Here is a 25298-nt window from a genome sequence, read left to right as displayed (position 1 = left end):
TATTCTTTTACTCAGTTCAGGATGTCTTGTATACTATTGTTTCAAACAGATAAAGACCAAGAATGTCATCTCCATTAGCTGCACAAGTTACAAGAAAATATACATATCTACAAATTAACAAAAGAAAAGTATCCACAACACATGAACACCACAAAGAGAAACACCTTTGAAAACATCATACCATGACAGGTCTTTCTGACAATGGCAGCACATAATATGATTATCACATCTTTAGGGACCAGCGTGGAACCATAATATCGTTGTCTGAATATTATCGGACATAAATATTGTGTCATAAATATCATTTAAAAAAGAAGCCAAGCAAAAGGACTCATTTCCATTATCCATCTACACAGGAAGTGACATAACTGGATTTCCCAATCATCCATCTGCTCAGGAAGTGGCATCACTCCCCCCCCTCCCATTACCTACTTCACAGCTGCTGCAGTGTGGATGAGCAGCAGACGCGCTACTCGCGCGCTGAAGTTGCACCAATGGCAATAATCTTTTCTTGTCCAAGCCTGAACCCTGCCCAATTCCAGACAACCTAGTCCACCTCCCTCCTGCAGCTACCCCATTGTTCACCTTTGTATCCTCAACCCCAGATACCGCTCCCCATGCTACTGCCTCACCACACCACACAACACAACACAACACAGAGGGAGCCTTCTCCTCTGCTCCCTGATTTCATGCATTTATCCACACCACACATTCACCACACCTGCACCACCAGCACCCAACAACCCCCCACTCTCTCACACAGTCCTGTAACCACCCACAGAATACTTGGCACTCACATGCATGCTTCTCACTCACCAAAAACGCCACAGAGATCTGGGACCTGCTGCACAAAACATCCCCTGGACCTAGTTTTTCTCACAGAAACCTGGCTGAACCCAGAATCTGAACCTGACATCACCACAGCCTCCCCCAGCTTCAAGATCACCAGGCAAGACTGACTTCACAAGCCAAGAGGCAGAATTGCCATCATCCACAAGAACACCATCAGCTGCACCACTTCCACAGACACATCATGCCCGATTCACAGAACTAACTTAGGACAAAATCCTAAACTTACTACCAGTTTGGTATTCACAGTAGGAACTTACTCATTTCGGTATTCACAAAAGTTAAGAGTCCTAACTTTAGGACTCCTAAATGCCTTCTGTGAATACCGAAAGTCTTAAAGTTAGGATTTTTATCAGTTTAGGAGTCCTAAAGTTAGGAGTCCTAACTTTACTACCCCTAAACTGAGAAAAATCCTAACTTTAAGACTTTTGGTATTCACAGAAGGCATTTAGGAGTCTTAAAGTTAGGAGTCCTAACTTCTGTGAATACCGAAATGAGTAAGTACCTTCTGTGAATACCAAAATGAGTAAGTGCCTTCTATGAATACCAAAATGGTAGTAAGTATAGGATTTTTTCTTAAGTTAGTTCTGTGAATCGGGATCTATATCCTCCAACATGGAACATCTGTCTTTAAAGCTCCTCGTGACAGCCAACTTCACCCTAAGAAACACTCTCATCTACAGATCACCAGGACCACGCACCAACTTCACCAACACCATACAGACTGAATTGCACCTCTTGCGCTCAACGCTAACACTTACATCCTACTCGGAGACCAGGAATTTCACCTTCAAGACCAAGCTGAACCCAACTCAAAAGCACGCATCGAAGACCTTGAAAGCCTGGACCTAATCCAATGAGTATCCAGACCTACCCACGTCTACGGATAATAACTGGACCCTAGTCTATCCCACTTTCTACAACATCCATGTTGACAAGCCCACACCAGACTTCTGTACAAACCATCCCCTCATCATGTTCAGTTCCCCGTCCCGGTCTATCGCACATGCAACATCGACAGACCAGCTGGCCGAAACTGGAACAGAATCACTGACAAGGATTGTAACACTGCTCTCAATGCCCAGGGACCAAACAAAGCAGTAGACTCCCCAAAGTATTCAAGAATTTCAACAATTGGATTACCTACTCTGCTGACTTCCTGGTCACCCTCAAACACAACAATACAACAAGATCTAGACCTGGGCCAGTTGGTACACATAGGAACTAAGGCTGATGAAACACCACAGCAAACAACTGGAGAGCAAATGTAGAATGAGCCAGTGCAATGCTGACAGGAGCAAATTCACATACGCCATGAAACTAGGCCCTGGGCGAAATTTTTATTTCCACTCACTGAATTAGAGAGATTTGGCAACTCCCACTTACTCATGTAATATAGAGTTACCACAAAATTCCACCAATTGCTGCGTGGCAGGATTTTTTTCCCATTTGAGCAACACAATAACAACATGAAGCTCCAGAATAGGAGCTGGCTAGCAGGAGCAAGATTTGGCGTTGTAATGAATGTGACTTCTCACCAATAAGCCACACCCAAACCCTGCACTCCCACTTTGGAGGCAAATATACCACTGCACCTTTAAATAATACACTTTGAGCAACACTCCCAAAAGACGAGGCAAAGACCCAGCACTCCCTTAAGGCAAGGTAAGAAAACAAATCCAGGTGCATGTAAAACAACACACAAGTTTATTAATGCAATATTTTAAAAAAGGAGGCCAAATATATCTGTAATTGCAGACTCCCAATATCAAGTGAACAATAAATGAACAATTGAAAAAGAATGCAGTATATACAAGTAGCAGAGAGTAGAAAATATATACAAAATGGTTAGGAACACCTCACCAATTGAATTTACATCATCCTTGCCAACTCAAGCTCAACAGCCCAGGAAGGAGTTCAATCAGGACTCAAGTTCTGTCACCTCCACAGCAATATGTCTATTCTGTGGTGAACTTCCACCTGGCCCCCGAAGGCTCCCAGCTTTAATACCATTGCTCAAAGTAAGACGAAGGTTCTAGAAAACCTTGCCCCCTTCTCATGAGAAAGAACCGAGCTGGCTGTACTAGTCTGCGACAAGGCCAAGACGGGGGCTGGCCAAGCTCCCGTATTTTGAGTTGCACATTCTACAGATAATATCCAGTTCACTCTGGTCAGTGTAGAGCGAAAAACAAGTGAGAAGCAGAAACAAGCCCTCCCCACTTTGCAGCTATGTGCGAGCAGCAAGGCTAAACCAGAGAGCAAGATGACATGAGGCCATGTCAAAGCCAATAATAGGAACTCATTATATAAATGTACTGTTATACTCCGTGACAGCTCCTACTGAAAGGCAGCAAGATTACAAGACAGAAGAGGAGCAGGCATATACAAGACAGTCCTACATTAAGGGTAGGATAAAATAACACACTCAAGTCAGGTAAAATGATGGTAGTTGAAGGTCATCATAGGGTTCCCAAACACAAGATTGGCTCTTTCACTACAGGCATCCCCTAGCGAGATTTCCGGTTGATAGGACGACTTCTGGCAAAATGTTCTAACGCGGGCAGTCGCGATTAGAAGGCTGCTTCTTGAGAAGATTTTCTACCCAAGAAGCAGCAAATTAAACTCAAATTACTTTTTGAGTAGGTATTCCCACTGCTGGCGCTAATAGACATACACACACAGAGATTTTCACTATATAGCTGCTTATTGCTGCATCAAAATACTCTGAATTAGGGTGCAGGTGGCATCAACAAAGAGCCACTAGGAAAGCCTTCAACTAGTACACTAAAAAGGAACTGGTGATATACATTTGTTGCTGGCTAAACTCATGTGTGTACGATTCCTACAAATCTAGTAGGACTGTGTATTTCGAACAAGAAAACTTCATAATACAGAGACTGAGTCTTCTTATATAATCAGTGAATGTTGGACCAGGTTTGGCTAGCTCACAGTACTGCATCCAGACTCCTAAACTTACAGAGTTATAGATGTTGTCAGTAACCTAGAACATGACTCTCAGATTCCCAAGGAAATCGTGAAAACAGATCTAACCCTTCCGTTTGTCACTTTTGCATGCCCAAATTGTCACAAAGAAAAGATAGGATATCGCATTTTCAAACATTTATTCAAAAGCTCTAATCTTTGTAAATAAAACATGAACTGCAATTATTAGAAAGATGAGAAACATGATTGTTACAAGCATTATTAGAATGGTGATAAACACAAACAATTCAACCATGTTAGTTTTTCATAATATTTCTTAGGTTACTCCTATCTGTTACTAATATCTCTATGCTACAGAGAGTATATCGGGAGTACCCATCTGCCAGACCTGTTGTAATGACCTAACCCCATACTTTGGCACTTAATGTCAGGAAGCCAGGCTCAGTGCAATCATGAATGCACCTCTGTCTGAGTGTTTAGCTATCCTCTTTCTCAGGATGAAAGTTGGGGCAGCGGAACTCTATTTAAGTCACTGCTCACAGCAGCATTCCATAATGACTCCAGATAGAAGTGAACCTTTTACTGACTTCAACATGGACACTGGCTAAATAATAAAATAGCAAACTAATCATACTGTGTCAGAGGTGCAGAATAACTTTTTAATTAGGTGGAAGCAGAAGAGTTGTCACCTACGAGAACGGAAAATAAAAAAAAATGCATTGTGTTCTGAGTTGTGCGACCCTGGAACTAAATGTGCACAATTATCAGGAATAAATGCATGCATAGCACATTCTCGCAGTAGGAAAAACCTTTGAAAACCAACCTTTGAAAACAATGCTAAGTTTAAATGAAAAGCTAAAATAAAGTCTAGATGTAAGCTACTTAACAGTGTCTTGCCAATCAAAATATGTAATCCTGCCATGTGCACTGGAAGATGTTGGGGCTCTGCCAGGAAGTCACTGTGCTAGCAGCGCAGGAGCCTTGTCTGCAGCCTCCTTCAGCCATCTATGTGGCCCCACATTGTGTCTCAGCCCCTGCAGTTCTTGTGGCCACAGGCTCTCAATCCTGGTTTTGTATGGTCCTTAATGGACCGAGCCTGTGGGCTCTCATCACTTCAGTGTGTCTCATCACCTTATTGCCTCCTTCATCATGCCTGGTGCTCACTTGAAGAGAAATTTGTTTACTTCGGTTATCTTGCCACAGCTGTCGATATGCAAGTTACTCATACAACTTATACTGCAGAACAATGTATGTCTTTCTTTCTAAGATGGTGCCTCAGTTGTCGGCTTCTTCTGAGTAAAGTGGTGGGAGAGGCGATCTGTTTGTCTTTCTTTACTTTTCATGAGCAGTACCGCATACTGTTTCTTTCTTTATTCTTGCTATACAGCTATGTGTGCAGCAAGTGGACATGAGGAAAGAGCTCTATGGTCTGGTGGGTGTTAGATGCTGCATCTAGATCACTGAAGTAGACATTAAGAGTTTTCCGAAGACATCACATAATAGGTGTGAGATTCAGAGACCCACACCTCACCCTCTGCTCCTGCTTACTATTGCTCTCACTTTCACTGCTGTCCAACCTCAGCCTTCTCCTGTCTCTGCTTCAGTATTTGTAGCCTTCTTGTACCCCTCATTCTTCTTCTCTATACATCCACCTCTCGCCCAGAACTTCAGACAACCTGCTCATAGCCTCGGTTCTAATTTTGTACCTGTTTTTGTTTTCTGCCTCCATTTCTAGGCTTCTAATCCCAGCTCCAGCCTTTTCTTCACCCATCAGCTCCAGTCTTGTTTTGCAAGTGTGTGAATCTTACAGCTCAGAATCTCCGGGGCTGTACTGTCTCAGTCATAACGTGTGCTCCTCTTGGCATCTGGGGTTCATTTTCTTAGTACAGCACCCGCTCATGGAGGGTTCATTAATTCCCCATAGGATGATCAGCATTGGTCCTCTGTTGATTCATTACCTATGGCATGAGGTGGACAGTTCTGGTCCTCTGAGGTTTAATGTCTTAGTCATAAAATATGAGGACATTGATGGAACTATTCACAATATTTGAACATCACTGCATTTTTTAAAAAAAGGATAAGGGTTTTGGCATCCCTCAGAAAGTGCACAATCTCATTTTCGGTGGATCCCTCTCCCAGAATTCGAACTCATGAATTTCGAAGCATAACATATTTGCAAAGCACAATGTTGTTTTTGGGGCACATGAATTTTGCAACACAAAACTTCATTTATAAAACTTTCTAACTCCAAAACACCATCTGAAAGTGGGCAGTTTTTAATGGGAGAGATCCCTGCTTCTAAAAACGGGCAAGGGGGAAGTGTGCGCAGAAACTGTTGTAAACATGTAAATTTCACCATTTATTTTCCAGCCTCTCCTCCTCAATCTGCCCACAAGTTTTAGACAAAACACACCATCACTTTCCCATCACAGCAGTAAAGGGTGTAATATGAGGAATAAATGTAAAGCATAACTGCATTTTTCCTCTAATGTTGCTAATATATACCCCAATTTAAACAACTATGAGAGTCAATCAATCAATCGGGATTTATTAAAGTACGGCTAATCACCCACAAGGGCTTCCAGGCACTGAGAACCTTGCTGCTACGGGAGGGATCAGTTGAACAGACAATTTATTGCACCCTTTCCTGATTTCCATAAAAGAGGATGAGGTCCGGAGGTGAAGGGGGAGGTCATTTCAGGACCAACCAGCAAGGTAGGAGAAGGACGCCCTCCGCTGTTGGGGTGTGAATGAGGGAGAAGGAGGCAGAGGATAGGTGTCTGGAGGGTTGGTGGAAGTACATGTGGTGGCTGATGTAAGCTGGTCCTTGATTGTGAAGGGTCTGTGGGTGTGGATCAGCATCTTGAATTGACATCACTTCTGAATGGGGAGCCAGTGGAGCTTCTTGAGGTGGGGTATAATGTGAGTCTGTTTGGGGAGGTCAAGTATGAGTCTTGCAACTGAGTTCTGTATGGTCTGCTGTCTTTTGGGAGGTGAGTGGTGATTCCTACATAGAGTGCATTGCTGTAGTCCAACTGGCTGGTGATTAGGGCTTGAGTGAAGGTTCCTCTGGTTTCAACAGAGAGCCATTTGAAGATGTTCCGGAGCATGCGAATAGTGAGGAAGAGTGAGGAAGCAGGCAGATGAGACTGCATTGATCTGGTTTTTTATGGTGAGTTTGCTGTCCAGGATAATGCCAAGGTTGCAGGCATTGTATCTCGGAGTGGATGAGGGTCCTAGTATGAGAGGCCAACAGTAGTCGCTCCAGAGGAGGTGTTGTTCTCAGTTTTGTCTGTGTTACATTTCAGGCAGTTGGTTTTCATCCAGTCGGCGATGCTCATCATGCACCTGCGGACGTTGGCCCTTGTGGCAGAGAGGTCTTCTGATGGCGGGAGTATGAGCTGGGTATCATCTTCATAGGATATGATGCCGGGTATCATCTTCATAGGATATGATGCTGGGTATCATCTTCATAGGATATGATGCTTAAACCATGGGTTCTGATGATGTTGGCCAAGGGGGTCATTTAGCACTGCACAATGTAGGGCTGAGGGACGTACCTTGAGGGACGCTGCAGATGATGTTCTTAGGTTCCGAGGTGAATAATGGTAGTCAGATTCTCTGGTTCTTCCAGTGAGGAAGGAGACAATCCAGGGCATCTCCTTGGATTCCGATCAGATGAAGCGTCTTGATAAGGTTGTGTTGGGATACGGTATCGAACGCTGATGAGATGTTGAGGAGGATTAAGGCTGCTGTTTCTCCCCGGTCAAGTGGGCTCTGATGTCATCGGTGGCGGCGATCAGGGTGGTTGCCCTGCATTTGCTGAGTGTATTTGCAGCTGTTATGACTAGGGCTCATACGCGACAGACATTCACTCGGGGAGACTTCCCAGTTCATCGTTATTTGGCACACCATGCCTCCTTAGCTTGGATCCAGCTATATGGGAACAGTCCAGCCCAAACTGCCAAGCCAGGTCCTCTGTGAACCAGAACACAAGCAACCTAGGACCGGTTTTGCCCTAGGAGTCGCAAGGCCCAACTGACATTTATGGTCCAAATAAACACACACTATGTATGTGAGTGGGACAAAAAGGAAAGGAACTGGGAGAGTACCACTGTGTTAGGACGAGAACCCCCACTCACCCAAGGGTGACATGCTTCATCATAGGGGCCCCTCCTCACACTGGGACCGCAAGGCACCCAGTGTGGGTTACAAAACTCCTGTGGGAGAAGAGCAGGGGTATTCTAAGCACAAAGAGTACTAACTCCTATGTGGGGGGAGAGATGAGCAGAGTGCAAATGCAAATAAAGAAGAAAGTGAATAAAACTATCTCCTTGTGGGTGAAAAATGTCTTTATTCTGGTGCCCCCAGTGGATAGGATAAAAAGGCTAAGTGAAATAGGGATTATGGCTATTACCCTATTGTATGGTCAATATGTTTCTGCCATGCAGGACTAAAAAAGTTCTAGGCATTCTTCAGGACCAAAGTGTATGTGTCACTCTACTATATATAAAATTAAATAACAAAAAAAGGCCATACAGTCAGCTTGATGGCTGTTCTTGTGGCACCGACGTCTGATACAGTCGACTAGACGCTGAAAATTTATGGTCCAAATACCCATCGCCCTTGTAAGCGCGCCCAACATCTGTACAATGAACTGTTGAACTGCACCACAATCCAAAAAGGAGTGACTGTTCTTCTCCGGTTCAAGACTGCAGCATCAGTGGTTCGTTTGAGTCAAAGCCTTTTTCTTTCACCAAGTCCAAAAATTCCAAATGCATGGATTTGAGCCTGGGGTGAGATTGCCACCCACTTTGTAGAGATGTATAGTACAACAATTAGCAACCAGAAGTAGTTGTTTAGTCTTTTATGTTCAGCCCTGGGAAGCAACTAGTAACCATTTGATGGCTCCAAGTCGACTGCCCCACTTTCAAACATGATATTCTCTGGTGTGGGGTCCTGAATGAGGTAATGATGCATGTGAGCACGTGCACAGGATGCTCACAGGCACTACAGACCACCTTGGGCAAAAGAACAGGTGCCAGGAGTTGAAGATATTAGCCTTTTGTAAGCAGGAGGAGCTAACTTCCCTTTCCATGCTCCACAGCCCAAACCTGTAGCCAGGCCGGAGTGGATTATTTGCTCCTTTTTTTAGCAGAGCCAGGTCATGTAGAGCAGACCCCAGGAACGTGTCTTCGGGAGAGCCTGTTTTAATGCTGGAGATGGCCCTCAAAATCTTGTCGTCTGAGGTGGTGGAGAACACCAACTCAGTCCACTCGTCCTGAGAGGAAATAAGCTTGAATCCTTCTGATAGAAGTTCTTATGTTCTCAGCTATCATCACGCCGTCATTACAAAGCAACTAGCCAACTAGTCAGAAACAGCCTGGGGGGCTGTTAGGCTAATAGCCTGGCATGGTAGGTTAATAAGGGCTTTTAGGAGGTTGAACATTTGTGTCAAGCACTTTGGCGCTTCAGTTACTTACTGTGATGAAAGATCTGCCCCTACAGCCTCAACTAATGCTTTTTTGTGTGTCCAGAGCTGACCTCTATAAACTGCTCTGCTCTCTCTGTATTTTCCTCCATGTGTGCTCAGTTTCTCAGGTAAGCACTTACATTTTTTTTTACCTTTCCTCAGGACAAGGCATTTTGAGTATTAAATGTTCCCAGGATGGGCCCTTCCTACGCACCTATTCTATACTACCCTCCAGAATAGAGGAAAAAATGTCCAGCTACAGAGAGCGACAAGTGAGAGATAAAAGGCCAGAGACTGTCTAGGCATGGATTGAAGAAGCATAAGGTTCACATGAGAATCAGCCTTGGTACTCAGCACCCTGAACTTTGATAGCACCAGCCACAGGCTTCTAAGCAAACCATTGGGAACTGGAGAAAGCACACACAGCACTGACACACTCAACCCCCGTCGCACTGCACACACTACAGCAGATCATTCAGGATTGTGTTTTCACAACAAATCTATTCTACATGAAAACTCAGAGTCTCCGGCTCAGCTCTGCCAAGCATCTCCCAGACACAGATATCCTAACTGCATACTTTGCAGGTGTTACAGCCACACAATCATGTATGTGTCCAGGCAGCACACATTCAATGTAAAGTGCTTTAGTTGATACATAGCTAGGTTTGAACCACATAAACTACTAATGCCTACTAACATACACACATGATCTCTCTGGATGTTCAAACCTGGCATCAGCAACAGAAAAGTATGGAGAGCTTGCAAGAATAATATTTAGGGCTTATCAGATCCCATTTAACCCAAGAAGAGGAACAAACATCAAACAAAACCTCAGCAGGACCACACCACTGATAACACAGGCAAACTCCTTAAGTAAATATGTCTATGGGGAGCTGTAGCTAACAATAGCTCAGGAAAAGACACCCATAGAGGCCAGCTCATCAAACGTTTCTCCCAGTAGGCGCTGCAACCCTTAACACTGCTACTAACCCACTTACAGGAAGGGGGGGGGGGTCTAAAATATAAGTTGGAAGGTAAATTTACTTTCTGGTCAAGCAGACGTTGGGAGCCAAGCCTAACAAAGTCAGTGAGGAAGCAAAATCTAGTAAAGTAAATACAACAGGCAAACCTGAGGATGATCAACTGTGCGGTCAATATAGGATGAAAACCAGTGCAGGAAGCAAGATTTAGCCAGATCATTGTAATGGGCAACATTTAGGAAGGTAAAAGTGAGATCAGCAAAGTCCATGAATGGCTCAAACCCCAGCAAGAGGAACCTACCAAGCAAAACCTTACAACTTGCCATAGATGCTTCAACGCAAGCTGTGCAGGAGGTGTGTTTCCAATAGGACTGGAAAGTAGAATCCACTCAAATCAGCCTAAGAACCAGAACTTACAAATAGGAATATCAATTGGAAGGCTTTCTGCAGGTCACCTGATGTGCAACATTCCCAAAAAGACAATTTATTTTAGTCACTATTTTAGGATGTAATTAAAAAGCAAGGTTGTTCTTGTGTAATTATCACTCAGTGAAGTTTATCAACAAGAAGCGTTTTTTGTACCTTTATGTTGATATGCGGCACTACTGAAGAGCGGGTGCTTTTAAAATTCGGGTACAGTACTTCTGTAAACTCCCCCAGCAGCTCTCGCAGGACTCGGGCAACATGGTAGAGCTGAATTTCAGGGCCCTCCCTAGGCACCTTCAGGTGTTCCTCCTCAGCAATCAGCTTCTCCAGTTTGCTGTGGATTGGACTGGATGGCTCCATATTGTTGTAGAGACAAGCCAAAGTGTCCCACGTCAAGAACTCCTTCAGGCTCACTCCATGATCCAGGAAAAGCCGCACAAAATCTGGTTTGTTATCAATCAACGCGATGGTCATCACCGGATACAAGTCTGAGGGCTGGAGGTCCAAGAAACATCAAATAATTTAACACAAATAGAGCTTGGCAACATCAGGCACAGATTAGAGTAAAACAATTTTTTTTATATTCTTTGATGAATCAAAGCATCACAAATAGATGGGCAGCCAGGTGAATTAAAGATCAATCATGCAAACCCAATAGCAGTGATGAATGACCACACAACAGTCATCAGTATTCTACCAACAGCCATTTGTGACCAAATAACAATCACCCACAGAAAAGCCATCAACCATGAACCAATATCCATCACCTGTAGCTCAACAACAATCTATTGTCATTGAACAACAGGCATCTGTGAGCAAGGAAAACACAACTTACCGGCAACCACAGTTATTCACTGGTTCATTCACAGACTCACATCCTTTACTTATTCCCCATCGCCAGGGTTAGAATACCTGATAGCAATATTAAATCTGCAGGGTTAAAATCGAAACATTGAACACAGTGCCGAACAGAGCCCGCTCACCTCCTTATTTGGACTACAAAGCAGATGGAGAGATAACAAATTCTGTCCCTCCCAGAGGCTGCTACAGCTCAGAGTTTCATAGCACAAAGCTGAGCAGTAACAGAGGTCCTGATAGAGGAGGAGGAGGGAGGGTCACATGGGAATCTATGAAAATTCCACTGCTGGGGAACTTTAGTTACAGGTAAGTAACTTGCTTGTCTGCAGGACTGGACCTTTCACACATCCACATTCTTGCTTAAAGGCCAGGACATATTAGAAAGCAGCAGTGCACAGCAGGATCTGAGTGGACGTGTTGGAAGTGGTTCTGAGACATCACTTGGCCTACTCTCATTTCTGATTCACGAGCAACAGCTTGTCATCAAAATATGGGATGATTTGCTTGTTGCACCTTTGTCTACATGTGTAATGGGCACTGCTGTAAACAGACCTGCTATTGCGGGCATCCCTTTTGGTGGACAGTGCCTTTAACCTTTTGGAGAGTGGTCATGAAGCACATTATGGAGCAAGGTGTTAACTGCTGATTTGATTTCCAAACTTGTAAGCCTGAATGAAATTCCAGACATCGCTTGATATCTATTGTGCGTAATGATTTCTCTGCTGGACTCTGCTGAACAACATTACAATTTTCAGCACTATTTTGACATAATCGAATCTGAGATACGGTTCCCTGGAGCAGAAGCCTTGTACCTCCATGTTGTGTGGGCCTGGTGGCTAACAGCAATGTCATTTTACATTGAGACAAACTTTATATCGGCTGGTTGAATAGGCTCAAAGGTTGGGGATGTGAGGCTTGCCAGTGGTGCAATTATTTGAGCGAGTGGTTGCAGGTGGGGCCCCCCAGCACACATTTTCGAGGACCTACAAATACCTGCAAGAGTGATATCAAGGATCAGAGGTGTATGGTGGTCGAATAGAGTCATGAGGTGGAATCAAGGATCAGAGGTGTATGGTGGTGGAACAGAGTTATGAAGTGGAATCAAGGTTCAGCAGTCTTGGTAACCATCACGTCGACATTCAACAGCACCTGCCATGGTAGTTCCAAGCATAGGTTTGGGCCCGGCACTTATTCTTGTATACATTAACCAATGGATAGAAGAGAGGTTCTTCTAACCCAAAATACTTATCACATAGGAATAAATCCCACCTTAAACAAACTAACTTTGAAAATGTATTTCACAAAATTCTGATTTCTTCCATTTTTACATACATTCTTTTTATAATTTTTTACATACATCATTTAGGCATGACTTTATATCTATTGTAGAACATTTACATTATTTTGCTTCATTTGTAAAAGACATTAGCACTTCAAAATTAAGAGTTAACAGAAACGCAACAGAGGTGTGTAAGTGCGCGGCTGCAGAATACAGGCAGCATTTACAATGTTTGCGAAGTAGAATGCCTGCCTACTGGATTGAGCTCATCCTGCTGGTGAAAAAATACAGCATGAATTAAAAGTGAAGACTTATCTGCTTAGCGTATGGGACTCGAACCTAGAAACCCAAGTGAAGGGTATCCTCACTGTGCACTGATGTATGGTGAGCAATTGAGATTATTCTCACCCTTGATCCTTGGATAGACATAAATAAGCAAGCTCTATTTCAGACAATCAATTTATGAGAATTTCCCCCTGATGTTTTATGTATACAGTAAATGCTAATACTGTCCTGAAGAAGGTGGTAGAACAATTTCATATCCACCGAAACGTGTGTTAACTGTTGATGTGTCCAGTTTGTGCCTGTACATCAGAAGGAGAAAAGAGATTAAACTCTACCGGTGTATGATAAATGCTGTTTTTCTGGACTGATGTATGATGTATGTGTGAGATGTGGAATGAATGGTATGTTAGATGAGAGGGTGATACAGGATTGCTTATGAGGTGTGTGTTGAATTTTGTAGTGGTGTGGTATTTTTAAAATTAGGCAAATTAATGTATATATTCTGCAATAGATGTAAAGTCATGCCTAAATGATGTATGTAAACAACATTATAAAAAGAATGTACGTGAAAATTAAAGAAATCTGAATTTCTTGAAATACATTTTCAAAGTTGATCTGCATTTGCTTACGGTGGGATTTATTCCTATGTGATAAGTAATTCAGGTTAGTAGGACCTCTCCTCTATTCATTTTGTCACTTTTCACTGAGCTGAACTAGTAGAGGGGGATCCCTGTTATGTATTTTGCTAAATTAACCACTGGGCCGGGGCAACTCCAGCTCCCCTCCCAAGCAGTTGGTCACCTCTGTCCTTGAAGCAGGGTCCTGGCAGTCTCTGCTGGCAGACTCTTCAAGTTTCTCCAGCCTTCTTGTCCCAAACCTAACACTGGGAGTAGGGAGCCGTTAACGTAATCCTGGAGCTCCAAGGATTATCCCGCCCTCCTCTGGTGTGCGACCCCTATCCCCCCCAGGCTTTTGGCACACTGACTGGAACTTCCTGCCTCGTCTTCGTACTCAAGTTGCAGACAGACTTTGCCTATTCCAGTGGTTCAGTTCTGTGACAGGTTCTTGGCAGTTCCTCAGTTTTTTAAGTTCCACGCAGACATGTACAGATAAGGTCTTTGTTTAGAGCATAAGCAGTAGGTGGGGTGAAGCTGGGTGGGAGTCTCTTTCCTTGAGAAACCTGAAACAAGGGCAATGAGGTAGGGGCTGATGCACACACAAAATGGCACGTTGGCTTGAGCTCCTGGAAACAGTAGCATTCATCCTGTACAATCTCCTGACCCATCCGGACCCTGTGGACAGACCTAGCAGAGACAGTGCCATCAATGAAAGAAGGCAGCCTATGAAGGGCTCCTTCCGTGGCCTGGATCACTGATGTGGGCCAGCGCTCCATGATGCCATGTCCCAGATGGAGCATTGTGAGCCTGCCCCTGGGGGACCAAGAACGTTGTGCTTTCCCCGGCAGAAGTCTGGAAAACTGGTGTGGCCACCAGCTGGGGTGGAGGGCAGCAGGCAGAGGTCAGCAGAGAGGAGACATGCCCCATAAGAAGAAGCTGATGGAGAAGTCAGTGCCGGTTTGGGTTAGCGGACTTACCTCCCTGCTACTTGGGGGCATCACAATAGCAGATCCCATAAGTGGAAGGTACAGCAAGGTAGCGATCTAACTACCTGCTTTGAAACCCCTCCCAGGACTGTGAGGCCCGGAGTGGAACTTATGGACTCAAGTATGTCAGTCTGGGCCTAGTGCCTTTCCTTCCCTCTCACCTCTTCATGGGTACATTGCATTGGTGAAAGGGGCCACTTAAAGCAGCAGCAAAGAAATCAGCTGATTGGGGGCCTGGAGGGAAACCAACCAACTGAAGCAGAACAAGATAGGTAAGCATGGTCTTTAGCTTCAGGGCCATGCATCTGGCTGCCTGAAAGAGGAAGTAAGTTGTATGGCGGGAACCAAAGGCGTGAGGTGGGAGCCCACTGAACAGGGAGTAACATTTGAAGACAAACTAAATACTATGACGCTGGACGTTACTATCATCGGGTGGACATTTCAAACGTAACCAACAGAATACCATAGAACACACCTTAGACATAAAAACAAGTAGGAGAAAACGAAACTGCTGACCAATGAAACCATCGGGTATCAGCGAAAGCAGAAGACCTAGATGGCCGCTCTCATTAAACATTTGCCTGCTGGAGGTCCTGGAATGGGAGGAGGGAACCTCATTTTTTGGAGTCTTGCACCCCCACCCCACCAGCCAGTGTTACTGTTGAAATTCTTCTCCACTGAAAGAGCTCATATGGCCCCTGCCCCCGGTTGAAGCCCAGGGGCTAACCCAGATGAATAAAGCCAGCATTATCCATTTCAGGGACATGCCATATTGGAAGCAGAAAGGAGTACAGGTCCCCTACAGTTCCAAAACACCCAGATACTGATCTAGTGATATTCCTGGAGCTCACATTAGCAGTACGGGTGAAAAGCAGAACCTCAATGCTTTGGAAACAGAACTAAGACAAACAACTGGAAATGCTTGCTGTTGTGCACTGCTAAGCTGAAGGTCCTGACAGAGGGACATTCTGGCATTTGCATCCATGGATGAGGCCTGGGAAGGGATAGCACACAGTTACTGAAAGGCTAAATCCCTCGCTGAAACAACAAAAAGACCCCGGATGGCGCCTCGAGATAGGGGCTGAAGAATCACCCACAGAAACGTACCGAACTTAGAGAAATCTAAAGTGGCGCCTTTAGAGACAGATGGAGACTCATCCATAGTGGAGGGCTCTCTTGAATATAGACACTGAGCATGAATAAGGACATAGCTGGTTAACTGAAACACTATGGCATGGGAATGAAACATTTATCAGAATGAGGAAAGGTATGTTATCTTTCCCAGAAAAATAAAGACATTGTCGACATATACGAAGCTTCTTATCCTTTCAAAGGGAATGGTCCAGAGTAAAATAAGGTCCAAATGAAGGGCAACAGTTGTGCTTGAGTTAAGGGCAACGACTACATGATAGGATAGGAATCTTCTCCAAACAAGTTTCATTGCATGGGCTTTGGGAAGGGCATATTGAGTGGAGAGGGAGGGGGTAGTCTAAGGCCCACACCTTGATGTGAGGTGTGATAAAGTTGAGATAGTTTACAGTTATAGCCTATCTGTGAGGACTATAGAGACATTAGTATGGTTGAAAAGGGTTACAACTATTAGGTAGACTCCACCAGTTGTGGTTACATCAAAAAACACTATTTGCCCACAAAATGGCACAGTCCCTGACATGCATGACATGGAATATCCTTGGTCTTTAAAACAAGGGGTGCTGTGAAGCCAGGAAGCTGACCTAGGGTACCTCCAGAAAGCTAATGAAAGGAAGTTCATTGGGAAGGAGTCATACAGGGTAGCCTGAGGCTCAGGATACACCACCTGCTCCAGGGAGTCAAGGTAGTAACTTAAAAAAGCAACCCCTTTCCATCCAGATCAAATATTGACCAACCAAGCAGGATGATCCAAAGGTAGTTTGGGGACCTGGGAGGGGGTACAAATACTCCTAGTCAGAGATTAGACTCGCAGATATCTAATGCAATACACTACAGGCATTAGAGCACTGTGGCAGACCTTACGGACGCACGGACATTATTGGGCAGTGACTTTAAATTAGTTATGGACCTTTGGGAGCTATGGGATTTATTGACACATGGAGGGACCTGCACAACACTGAGCAGAGTCTCTCGTATTACTCTGAGGCTCAGGAAACTTGCTTGCATTGCGACTATCGATAGATTCACAGTCACCAGCTACACTGCCTGGGAAGTAGCCGACCAGACCCTATGGTAGCTTTATCATTAGTATCCAGGAAAAGATTTGGAGATTGGAGGCAAGCATCATAGCGCCTGACACACACGTAATTGGCAACCTGTTTCAAGCGACAGAAAAATAGTTCACTCACAATGAGAGGATGGTTGAAAGTATGGCTATGCTCGGCCCTACGTGTTCCTAATGAAGGGGAGCCTAGTTGTCGGGGAATCTGAAGACACCAGAGAGAGAAGGTAAGAATGTAACATAGAAGAAGAAATCTTACAGCTGGGAAAGCCATGTGTGCTTGACCCATGTGAACAAGTAACAAGGCAGATGTACAAAAAAAATGAAGACACATCACGCTCCCAAATGACCAATAAATATTATACCTGAGCAAACAAATTACATTTTTTAATATAGGAGACACCACCAGAAGATCATTGGTTTGGCTAAGAAAGCAAGAACAATGTGGAGTTTCTACCTCAAAGATCAACCATCCACCCTTCATAAGAAGTTCATCAAGCACAATGACAAGGAGTAAATTAACTTTCTTGATATTTTAAAGCACAAAGTTGGCATGCTCTGCACCTTGCTGTACACTAAACTCACGGAGAGAAACAACTTATTACTCTGCGGTAGCTATCATACAACGAGCCTCAGGGTTAATTTACACAATGGTCAATTTCTAAGGACTGGCCACAATTGCACCGACAAATCAGAATATTATAAAAAATACAGCACAGGATTAACAGTCCTGCCTGCATTGGCGCTAGGCAGGCACAAGTGTGCCAGCGCAGAGAGAGAGAGCAGGGATTTGCTATATCTTAGTAGACATGGCGCATTCCTGCCCTCTCCATTTGATGTAGCGCTGCGTCAAATGTTAGTAAATCTGCCCCCCGATATGTGGCCATCGTACGGTCTGCCAACAATCACTAGAGCGTGACGGCCAACAGACCCAAGTAAGGGGGCAAGCAAAGCGTTTTTTTTCACCTGAACGTTGAACACATGACTGCATTCGAGGCTGCCTGAAATCCTTGCTGGACCAAAGTAAGAGAGTGACCTGATCCTTTCTATTTTGTTTGGCAATCAGCCAAGGCTGCAGTGTGAGCCCTCAACAATACTAAAGCTGAAAGGCTGGTAGACCCAGGTAATAGATGGTCAAATATAGCTTCTCATGCCTGAAGATCAAGAGTAAGGGCCCTTACTGAGTGCTCACAGAGCGGGGTCACCATATTCATTTGTTTTTCTAGATTGTCTGTAATTCATGGAGCTGGCAGGCAGATAGGCCAATGTTAGGGAGAGGAGATTGAAGGCATCCAGACCCAACTACATAACTTGTACGTGAACTTGGATTTGGCCAAGGCTCCAACTAAGACTTCGTAATAAGTGACCGTGAAACACTTGAACCTGAGGTGTGAGTTGTCGAAGCTTAACAAAGCCCCCTTAACATACATCCTTTTTGGGGTTTTCATGCAGAGGTCTGTGTCTGTACTTTAGCTCCATTGAGAATTAACTACCAACATCGTCCAGTACGGGTTAAGGATGAGGTTGTTGGAACATCACAAACACATAAAGACTGACATAGTATTAGTACCTCATCCAACTACAAAGCTACAGGCTTCCAGCTCATTCAGCGGGCACTGCTCACCTTCCACTGCTTGTCATCGGTGAAGATGTCACTCTTTGCGATATCCACTCTGTTCCAGGACACGGCTAGCTTCAGCTGGTAGTCCCAGTTCTCATGGCCGTGGTGATCAAGGCGGTGAGAGGCTACATCCACAGCAAGAGGGTATGAAAAGAGAAAATGTAATTCACTGTGTGACAAGTATGTTAACAAGTCGAAGTGGCAGTAAAGTTTCAAACTACCCAATCCAAAACCATGACAGGCAGCAGGAAAGAGCCTCACGTTACCTTGCCATCTACCTTTGCTGTAGCATTAAGCAGAAGATACATGGAAAAAAGTCTTAAGAATTATAATTTTATTATTAATAATGATAATAGATCATGTAACTGATGAAAGCACATGGTTTCAGCACCAGTGATGTCACCAATGTAGTAACAAATCTGTAACTAACTCAAATGTCATACAGAAGAGCAATTTTCCTACATTTGGTGGATCTTCGCACAGGTCAAGAAATTGAGAGACTTTTGGCATTGGGGACGTGTTCTGCTCGATTTTCACGGCCTTCTTGTGAGGAAAAGTAATTGAATGTGACTTCAGTCTCTTACCATTCAAGTCTAAGGGTTAGAGTAGTGAATGGAGCCTATTTACTAGGCACTTCGACATGATTCTGTGCTCTTCCCCATAGATCAGGGCTTGCACACATAGCCTAGGGGATAGATTTGTTAGTATTAGGGATAACCTGTCCTGTAGTGAGGGTATTTCACGGAGCTGTGCTGAATTCAGGCCTGGTAGGCCTCAAACGGGAGAGACTCCATCTTTCTTTCTGCTCCGGCAGCTTGGGATGCTTCTAGGTCAAACGTAATGTTTTAGTTATGAGGTGTTATTCGCTTGGAGAGAACCGGTTCAGGCCGGCCCTTATCGAAGGATTGTATTTTTCTTCATGCCGAAGACACTACATCAGGCCGGCCGGCTGGGAACGTGTCCTTGGTACGGGGAGGTACAAGAATTTGGTGGGCGGCAGGTTACAGGCCGGAATTTTCCATGAGGAAACGCACCTCTATATTAGTGAAAGTCTGAGGCAGTTACGTGTTCAGTCCGTAGGCGGCATCTAGCCGTTAGCAGTAAAGCTACTACTTATTCCAGGGAAGACAGACGCCATCTTGAAGGCGGAGAAGAACCGAGAGACAGATGCTTTCCTAGCAGAATAGCCAGAGAGGAGAGAGTAGCCGATAAGGAAGAGGTCCCAGTGACTCGGAGAAGGGTGATTCCAGGCGAGCCGAGACACAGACGAGAAGGGAACCTAGATGACCACTGAGTGCAGGCTACATACTACTAAGGTGATGTCGACCCTTTCTTATTAGAGTGTACAACTTAATCTTTCACTTTTCTTTGCAGGTTATGTGTTATATCGTAATGTTATGTGATTGTGTATGTAATGAGTAATAAAGTATCCAGTTTGTAGTGAACCAACATGTGCTGCGTGTTCTTGTATAAGAGGGTAGCCTATTCTTCTAGTCAGCTGCGGCTACATGAACAGATGTTAACCCTGATCAGGTAAGTGGTAACTGAATAAGGGAAAGAGGAGCCCCTCGAACCTGAGAACAGGCTATGCTCGAACTGGCAATCCTTGTGTGATCTGATGAATGGTGAGACTGATTCCCTTTTTGTATGTTATGGTGATCATAGGATGAACTGTCGTATGAGACTGCCGTCTGGGTAGAGAGGTCTGGATTCGTATGGAATCGCGAGGCCGCCACTTGTGATCTGAGACTGCCGTCTGGGTAGAGAGGTCTGGGTTCGTATGGGACCGCGAGGCCGCCACTTGTGATACTGTCGTATGGGCAGAGAGGTCTGGATTCGTAGGGGATCGCGAGGCCGCCGATTGTGCCGAGACTGCCGTCTGGGTAGAGAGGTCTGGGTTCGTATGGGACCGCGAGGCCGCCACTTGTGATACTGTCGTATGGGCAGAGAGGTCTGGATCCGGGTGGGATCGCGAGGCCGCCACTTGTGATACTGTCGTATGGGCAGAGAGGTCTGGATTCGTAGGGGATCGCGAGGCCGCCGATTGTGCTGAGACTACCGTCCGGGTAGAGAGGTCTGGGTTCGTATGGGACCGCGAGGCCGCCACTTGTGATACTGTCGTATGGGCAGAGAGGTCTGGATCCGGGTGGGATCGCGAGGCCGCCACTTGTGATACTGTCGTATGGGCAGAGAGGTCTGGATCCGGGTGGGATCGCGAGGCCGCCACTTGTGATACTGTCGTATGGGCAGAGAGGTCTGGATCCGTATGGGATCGCGAGGCCGCCGATTGTGCTGAGACTGCCGTCTGGGTAGAGAGGTCTGGGTTCGTATGGGACCGCGAGGCCGCCACTTGTGATACTGTCGTATGGGCAGAGAGGTCTGGATCCGTATGGGATCGCGAGGCCGCCTATTGTAAGAGGTCTTGGTATGTATAGTAGGAATCCCCTGTCCTTAGGTGATAGATATATGTGGTTGCAGGATTGTAAATAGGTTCTAGGGAGGGGGTAACGTTCTGGCTGGGTTAGTGAGGCTCTGATGAGCGGGTTCTATCTGATCCGAAAACCCAAGCAGAACAGGACGATAAGAAGAGATAGAAGGCCAGCTCTTGGCCCCAACTCTTAACTGAGATGATGACCAGTGCAAGCTTGGCATAGTGAAAAGATAGTGGACAGGTAGTGAGCTCTCCCTTGCACTAGGTAATCAGCATCAACTACAAGAGATAAGCATATTTGGGCCACATCCTTCCACGAGGAGAAGAAGCTCATGGCCTTTCATCTGTTGTGCAAGAGAGAGGAGCCCAGGTGACCCTTTCTTATGGCTTCTCTCCAGCACTGGCACATTTACTGCAAGGCAAAAGAGAATTGGAATTTTAATAAGCCAGCCCACCCTGTTGTTAGCAAAAGATGCATTGGGCAACTGGTCAGCCAAGTAGAATAAGTCTAGAGTATTAAACTCAAGCTGGGAATATAAGCAAATGGGTCTGGCTGTCAAAATGTAGGTGTCTGTGGAGTCCTGGGAGGTGAAACGGGGAGCGTGCAGCCTTAAATTTGATGTGTGCTAATAAAATTGTGGCTGGTTTACAATCCCTACGTCTGTCTGATACTCCAGTGTTACAGGGACTGTATCATTTTCAATGAATGAAACAAAGTACTCTGTTGAATTTGCTTGTATTATAGTCTTATGCTATAAGCATTAGACAGCAAGATGCCAGATGCAAGAGTCTCTAAATGAAAAAACATACATTTATCTGATTTCTTGTTACTGTGCATACATTAAACCATTTTGTCCTCAAGTCGTTATCCTGGGGTCCATTATTGTTCTCTCTTGTACACTAAGTAGTTCTCCACAAAGGGCACAAGGTTGTGGGGGATGAAGAAAGAAGACCCTCTCAAACTGAGGAACAACCTAGACTCTTCTAAGCCCCAAAAAAGCTAAAGATGCTAATACAATAGAAATTACATTGATCTAAACAAATATTGTTTCATTGCTTACTTCATTCCATATGAATTCTATACACACATATTGCATAAATTCAAGGAATTCATACTTGAAAAAGGACACTTTAATCAGCATAGTTCATTGCATGCATAAAAAACATAATAATATAAACTAGACAAACAAACTAACTACATAGCCCCAAAACACAAAAACAAGCCAATTAGAATAACCTGATCAATCAAACCAAAGTTAAAAAACAAAGCCCCTATTGTGAAATAAAAGTCCTAGGTGATGGAGGAGGAAACCAGTCCAATTTTCTATTCCTCCTTTGGGCCCGACAACAGCGGAAAATTAAAAATGTCAATGCACGTTTCAATGGGTTGTTCCTGATATTTATACCACCTTCATCAGGACCAGTCATACTCTAAATGATGATATAACTAGCAATGAATCCTAAATGATAATGCAGTGGAGTCTATCACAATAGTAAATAACAATAGTAAATTGTCAATCATATGGACAAATTATTTAGCACAAGAATTTGGGCTGGTAAACTACATTTAGTCCCATTGCATTCCATGTTCTTACATATAACAATCTCCCAAATAAACATTTAGTGCAAAACCTGTCTTTTGAGATGTAAACAGTGCGTAAAGATGTACCTTGTTTGAGTATGAAAAATAGACCAAAGTCCAGTCAACACAATAGGTCTCAGAAAATGTGACTTTGCTCGCCATGTACGTTATTAAACAAAATGTTAACTTAGGGAGTTAGATCTAAACATTTATCCTTAGTCCCATTCCAATCCATGATCTTGCTGTTTAAAAAGGACCTCTTTTGTTTTATGAATTACTTAAACTTCTGTAATATGATTTTTTAAATTAAAATACGAATGAAGTAAGTAATGACACAATATTTGTTTAAATTAATGTGATTTCTAGTGCATTATCATCTTTAGCTTTTTGGGGCTTAGAAGGGTCTAGATAGTTTCTCAGGATGTAGTGCTCCTCAGCATGACCAGTTATTTGACTCTTCCTTTTACAGAATCCCTAATATTTTCTACTACACTTGTACTCTCTCCACCTGGCATTTCTTTTCTGCAATTCCAGCTTCTTGAAAAGCTACTTTTCTTGTTTTGCTGCTACAGTTGCTTCTATTTACCCTAGGATTAAAGGGATACCGACCATGCTGTCAATTTTTCGGGATGCTTACACATGTTTGATGATGAGAATTGAGGTGTGATTCTGTTTTCCATTGGCATATCTTTTATAAATGTAGACCTTTTGATGTTGTTAGGAATGCCTCTAGGCCTGGGCTGACAGGTGTAGCTGATTTCAAGATGACCCATGATCCCTCCGGCCCTTGGATGCATAATCTGTAACTTCGAAGGGGTTTTGTAAATTAACGGGTGGCCATGCAATAACATGCTCCTTTTCAGTATAAAGAGGTATTTATCAGTTTGTGGCCAGTTTGTCATTCTGAAGGTGAGAATTATAACAGAGATGCCAATATGATGTCTAACTCATTGTCTTGTTTCAGGTTTGTTTACCTCTCCTGCAGTACTTTTTGCTAATGTCTGGTCCTTGTATGTGGTCATAGCGCTTTCTTATATCTCTTCGTATTTAAACACTCCCTCTGGGACAAGTTCTTCAATGCTGCACTCTTTATCCTTCTCGATGTTCTATGATTGCTTTACCCATTTTTTTCCCATATTGTTTTCCCAAGTGGAGTTCCACTCTCCATCCGCTATCAGTAGACTGATTTTCCTGCACCTTTATTTCCTGGGTGTGTAAATCTCAGCTTGATTTTACTGGTGATAAAAACGTGGCAGGTTAAATTGCTTTGGGAACTAGTTGCATTGAAGCACAGATCCTTTCCTTGGTCAGTACCCCATAAGCCTCTCTGTCAGTCAACATTCTCCCCTTCCCCCCCTCAGCCCTATTCACCCTCATTTTGACTTGTCCCTCGCATTAGTATAGCTTTTCCAAAGTTTCAATTCTGCCTCTTCATGATCTGTCCATAGAGTCCCCTCTTCACTCTGGGCTCTTTGTCGTTCCACAAAAATCAATCAATCAATCCATTTGGGGAGGGGTGGAAGTGCTGCTACTGCTTGAACAGCCAGGTCTTGAGAAGTCTCCTGAAGGTCAGCAGATCCTGGGTCTGTCACAGGTGGATGGGGAGGGTGTTCCATGTCTTGGCGGCGAGGTGGGAGAATGGTCTGCCACTGGTGGTCGTTCAGTGGATGCGTGGAACGGTGGCGAGGGCGAGGTCAGCAGAGCGAAGCTGGCGGTTCGGGCGTAGAAGGTGAGTTGTTTGTGGAAGTATGCTGGTCCGGCGTTGTGAAGTGCCTTGTGAGCGTGGGTGAGGAGCTTGAATGTGATCCTCTTGTTGATGGGGAGCCAGTGCAGGTCTCTCAGGTGGGCAGTGATGTGGCTGTGGCAGGGGATGTCTAGGATGAGGCATGCAGAGGCGTTCTGTATGCGTTGAAGTCTTTTATGGAGTTTGGCCGTGGTTCCCCCATAGAGGGCGTTGCCATAGTCCAGCCGGTGGGGATCCATCTGTAGATCTTGCAAAGCATGCAGAGGGTGTTGAAGCAGGAGGAGGAGACAGCGTTGACTTGCTGGGTCATTGAGAGTGATGAATCAAGGATGAACCCCAGGTTGCGTGCGTGGTCGGTGGGTGTCGGTGCAGCTCCCAGCGCGGCCGGCCACCAGGAGTCGTCCCAGGCGGATGGGGTGGAGCCGAGGATTAGGACCTCCGTTTTGTCTGAGTTCAGTTTCAGGCGACTGTTCTTCGTCCAGTCGGCGAGGTACTTCATTCCTTCGTGGAGGCTGGTTTTGGCGGTGGCGGGGTCCTTGGTGAGGGAGAGGATCAGCTGGGTGTCGTCAGCGTATGAGATGTTAAGGTCGTGTGATCGGACGATGTTGGCAAGGGGTGACATGTAGACGTTAAAAAGGGTCGGGCTGAGGGATGATCCTTGGGGTACGCCACAGGTGATCATGGTGGCTTTGAATCGGAAAGGAGGGCGGCGGACTCTCTGGGTTCTGCCGTTGAGGAAGGATATGATCCAGTCCATGGCTTTGTCGCGGATCCTGGTGTTGTAGAGGAGTGTGCGTGGGGTGTGGTGGCAGGCGGTGTTGAAGGCGGCTGAGAGGTCCAGGAGGATGAGGGCCCCGGTTTTGCCATTGTCCAGCACGGTCCTGATGTCGTTGGTGGTGGCGATGAGGGCGGTTTCGGTGCTGTGGTTGCTGCTGAATCCGGATTGGGATGAGTCCAGGGTGTTGTTCTCCTCGAGGAAGTGAGTCAGTTGCCTGTTGACAATCTTCTCGAT

The 25298-nt window shown here is 44.8% G+C and overlaps 1 protein-coding gene across 1 annotated transcript in view; it reads right to left on the bottom strand.

The window, feature by feature from the left end:
* LOC146808507 (transient receptor potential cation channel subfamily M member 2-like) overlaps positions 1 to 25298 on the bottom strand; it is a 206396-nt gene that overhangs the window by 116447 nt on the left and 64651 nt on the right. The window contains exons 8-9 of the mRNA XM_085623588.1: positions 18533 to 18654; positions 10828 to 11166 (exon numbers count right to left, since the gene is read on the bottom strand). Coding sequence (XP_085479714.1) covers positions 10828 to 11166; positions 18533 to 18654 — 461 coding nt within the window. The remainder of the gene's footprint in view (positions 1 to 10827; positions 11167 to 18532; positions 18655 to 25298) is intronic.

The sequence above is a fragment of the Triturus cristatus genome, chromosome 8, assembly GCF_964204655.1.
Source record: "Triturus cristatus chromosome 8, aTriCri1.1, whole genome shotgun sequence".
NCBI lineage: Eukaryota > Metazoa > Chordata > Amphibia > Caudata > Salamandridae > Triturus > Triturus cristatus.
Note: the sequence above shows the minus strand (reverse complement) of the source record. Positions and strands in the feature narration are given on the sequence as shown.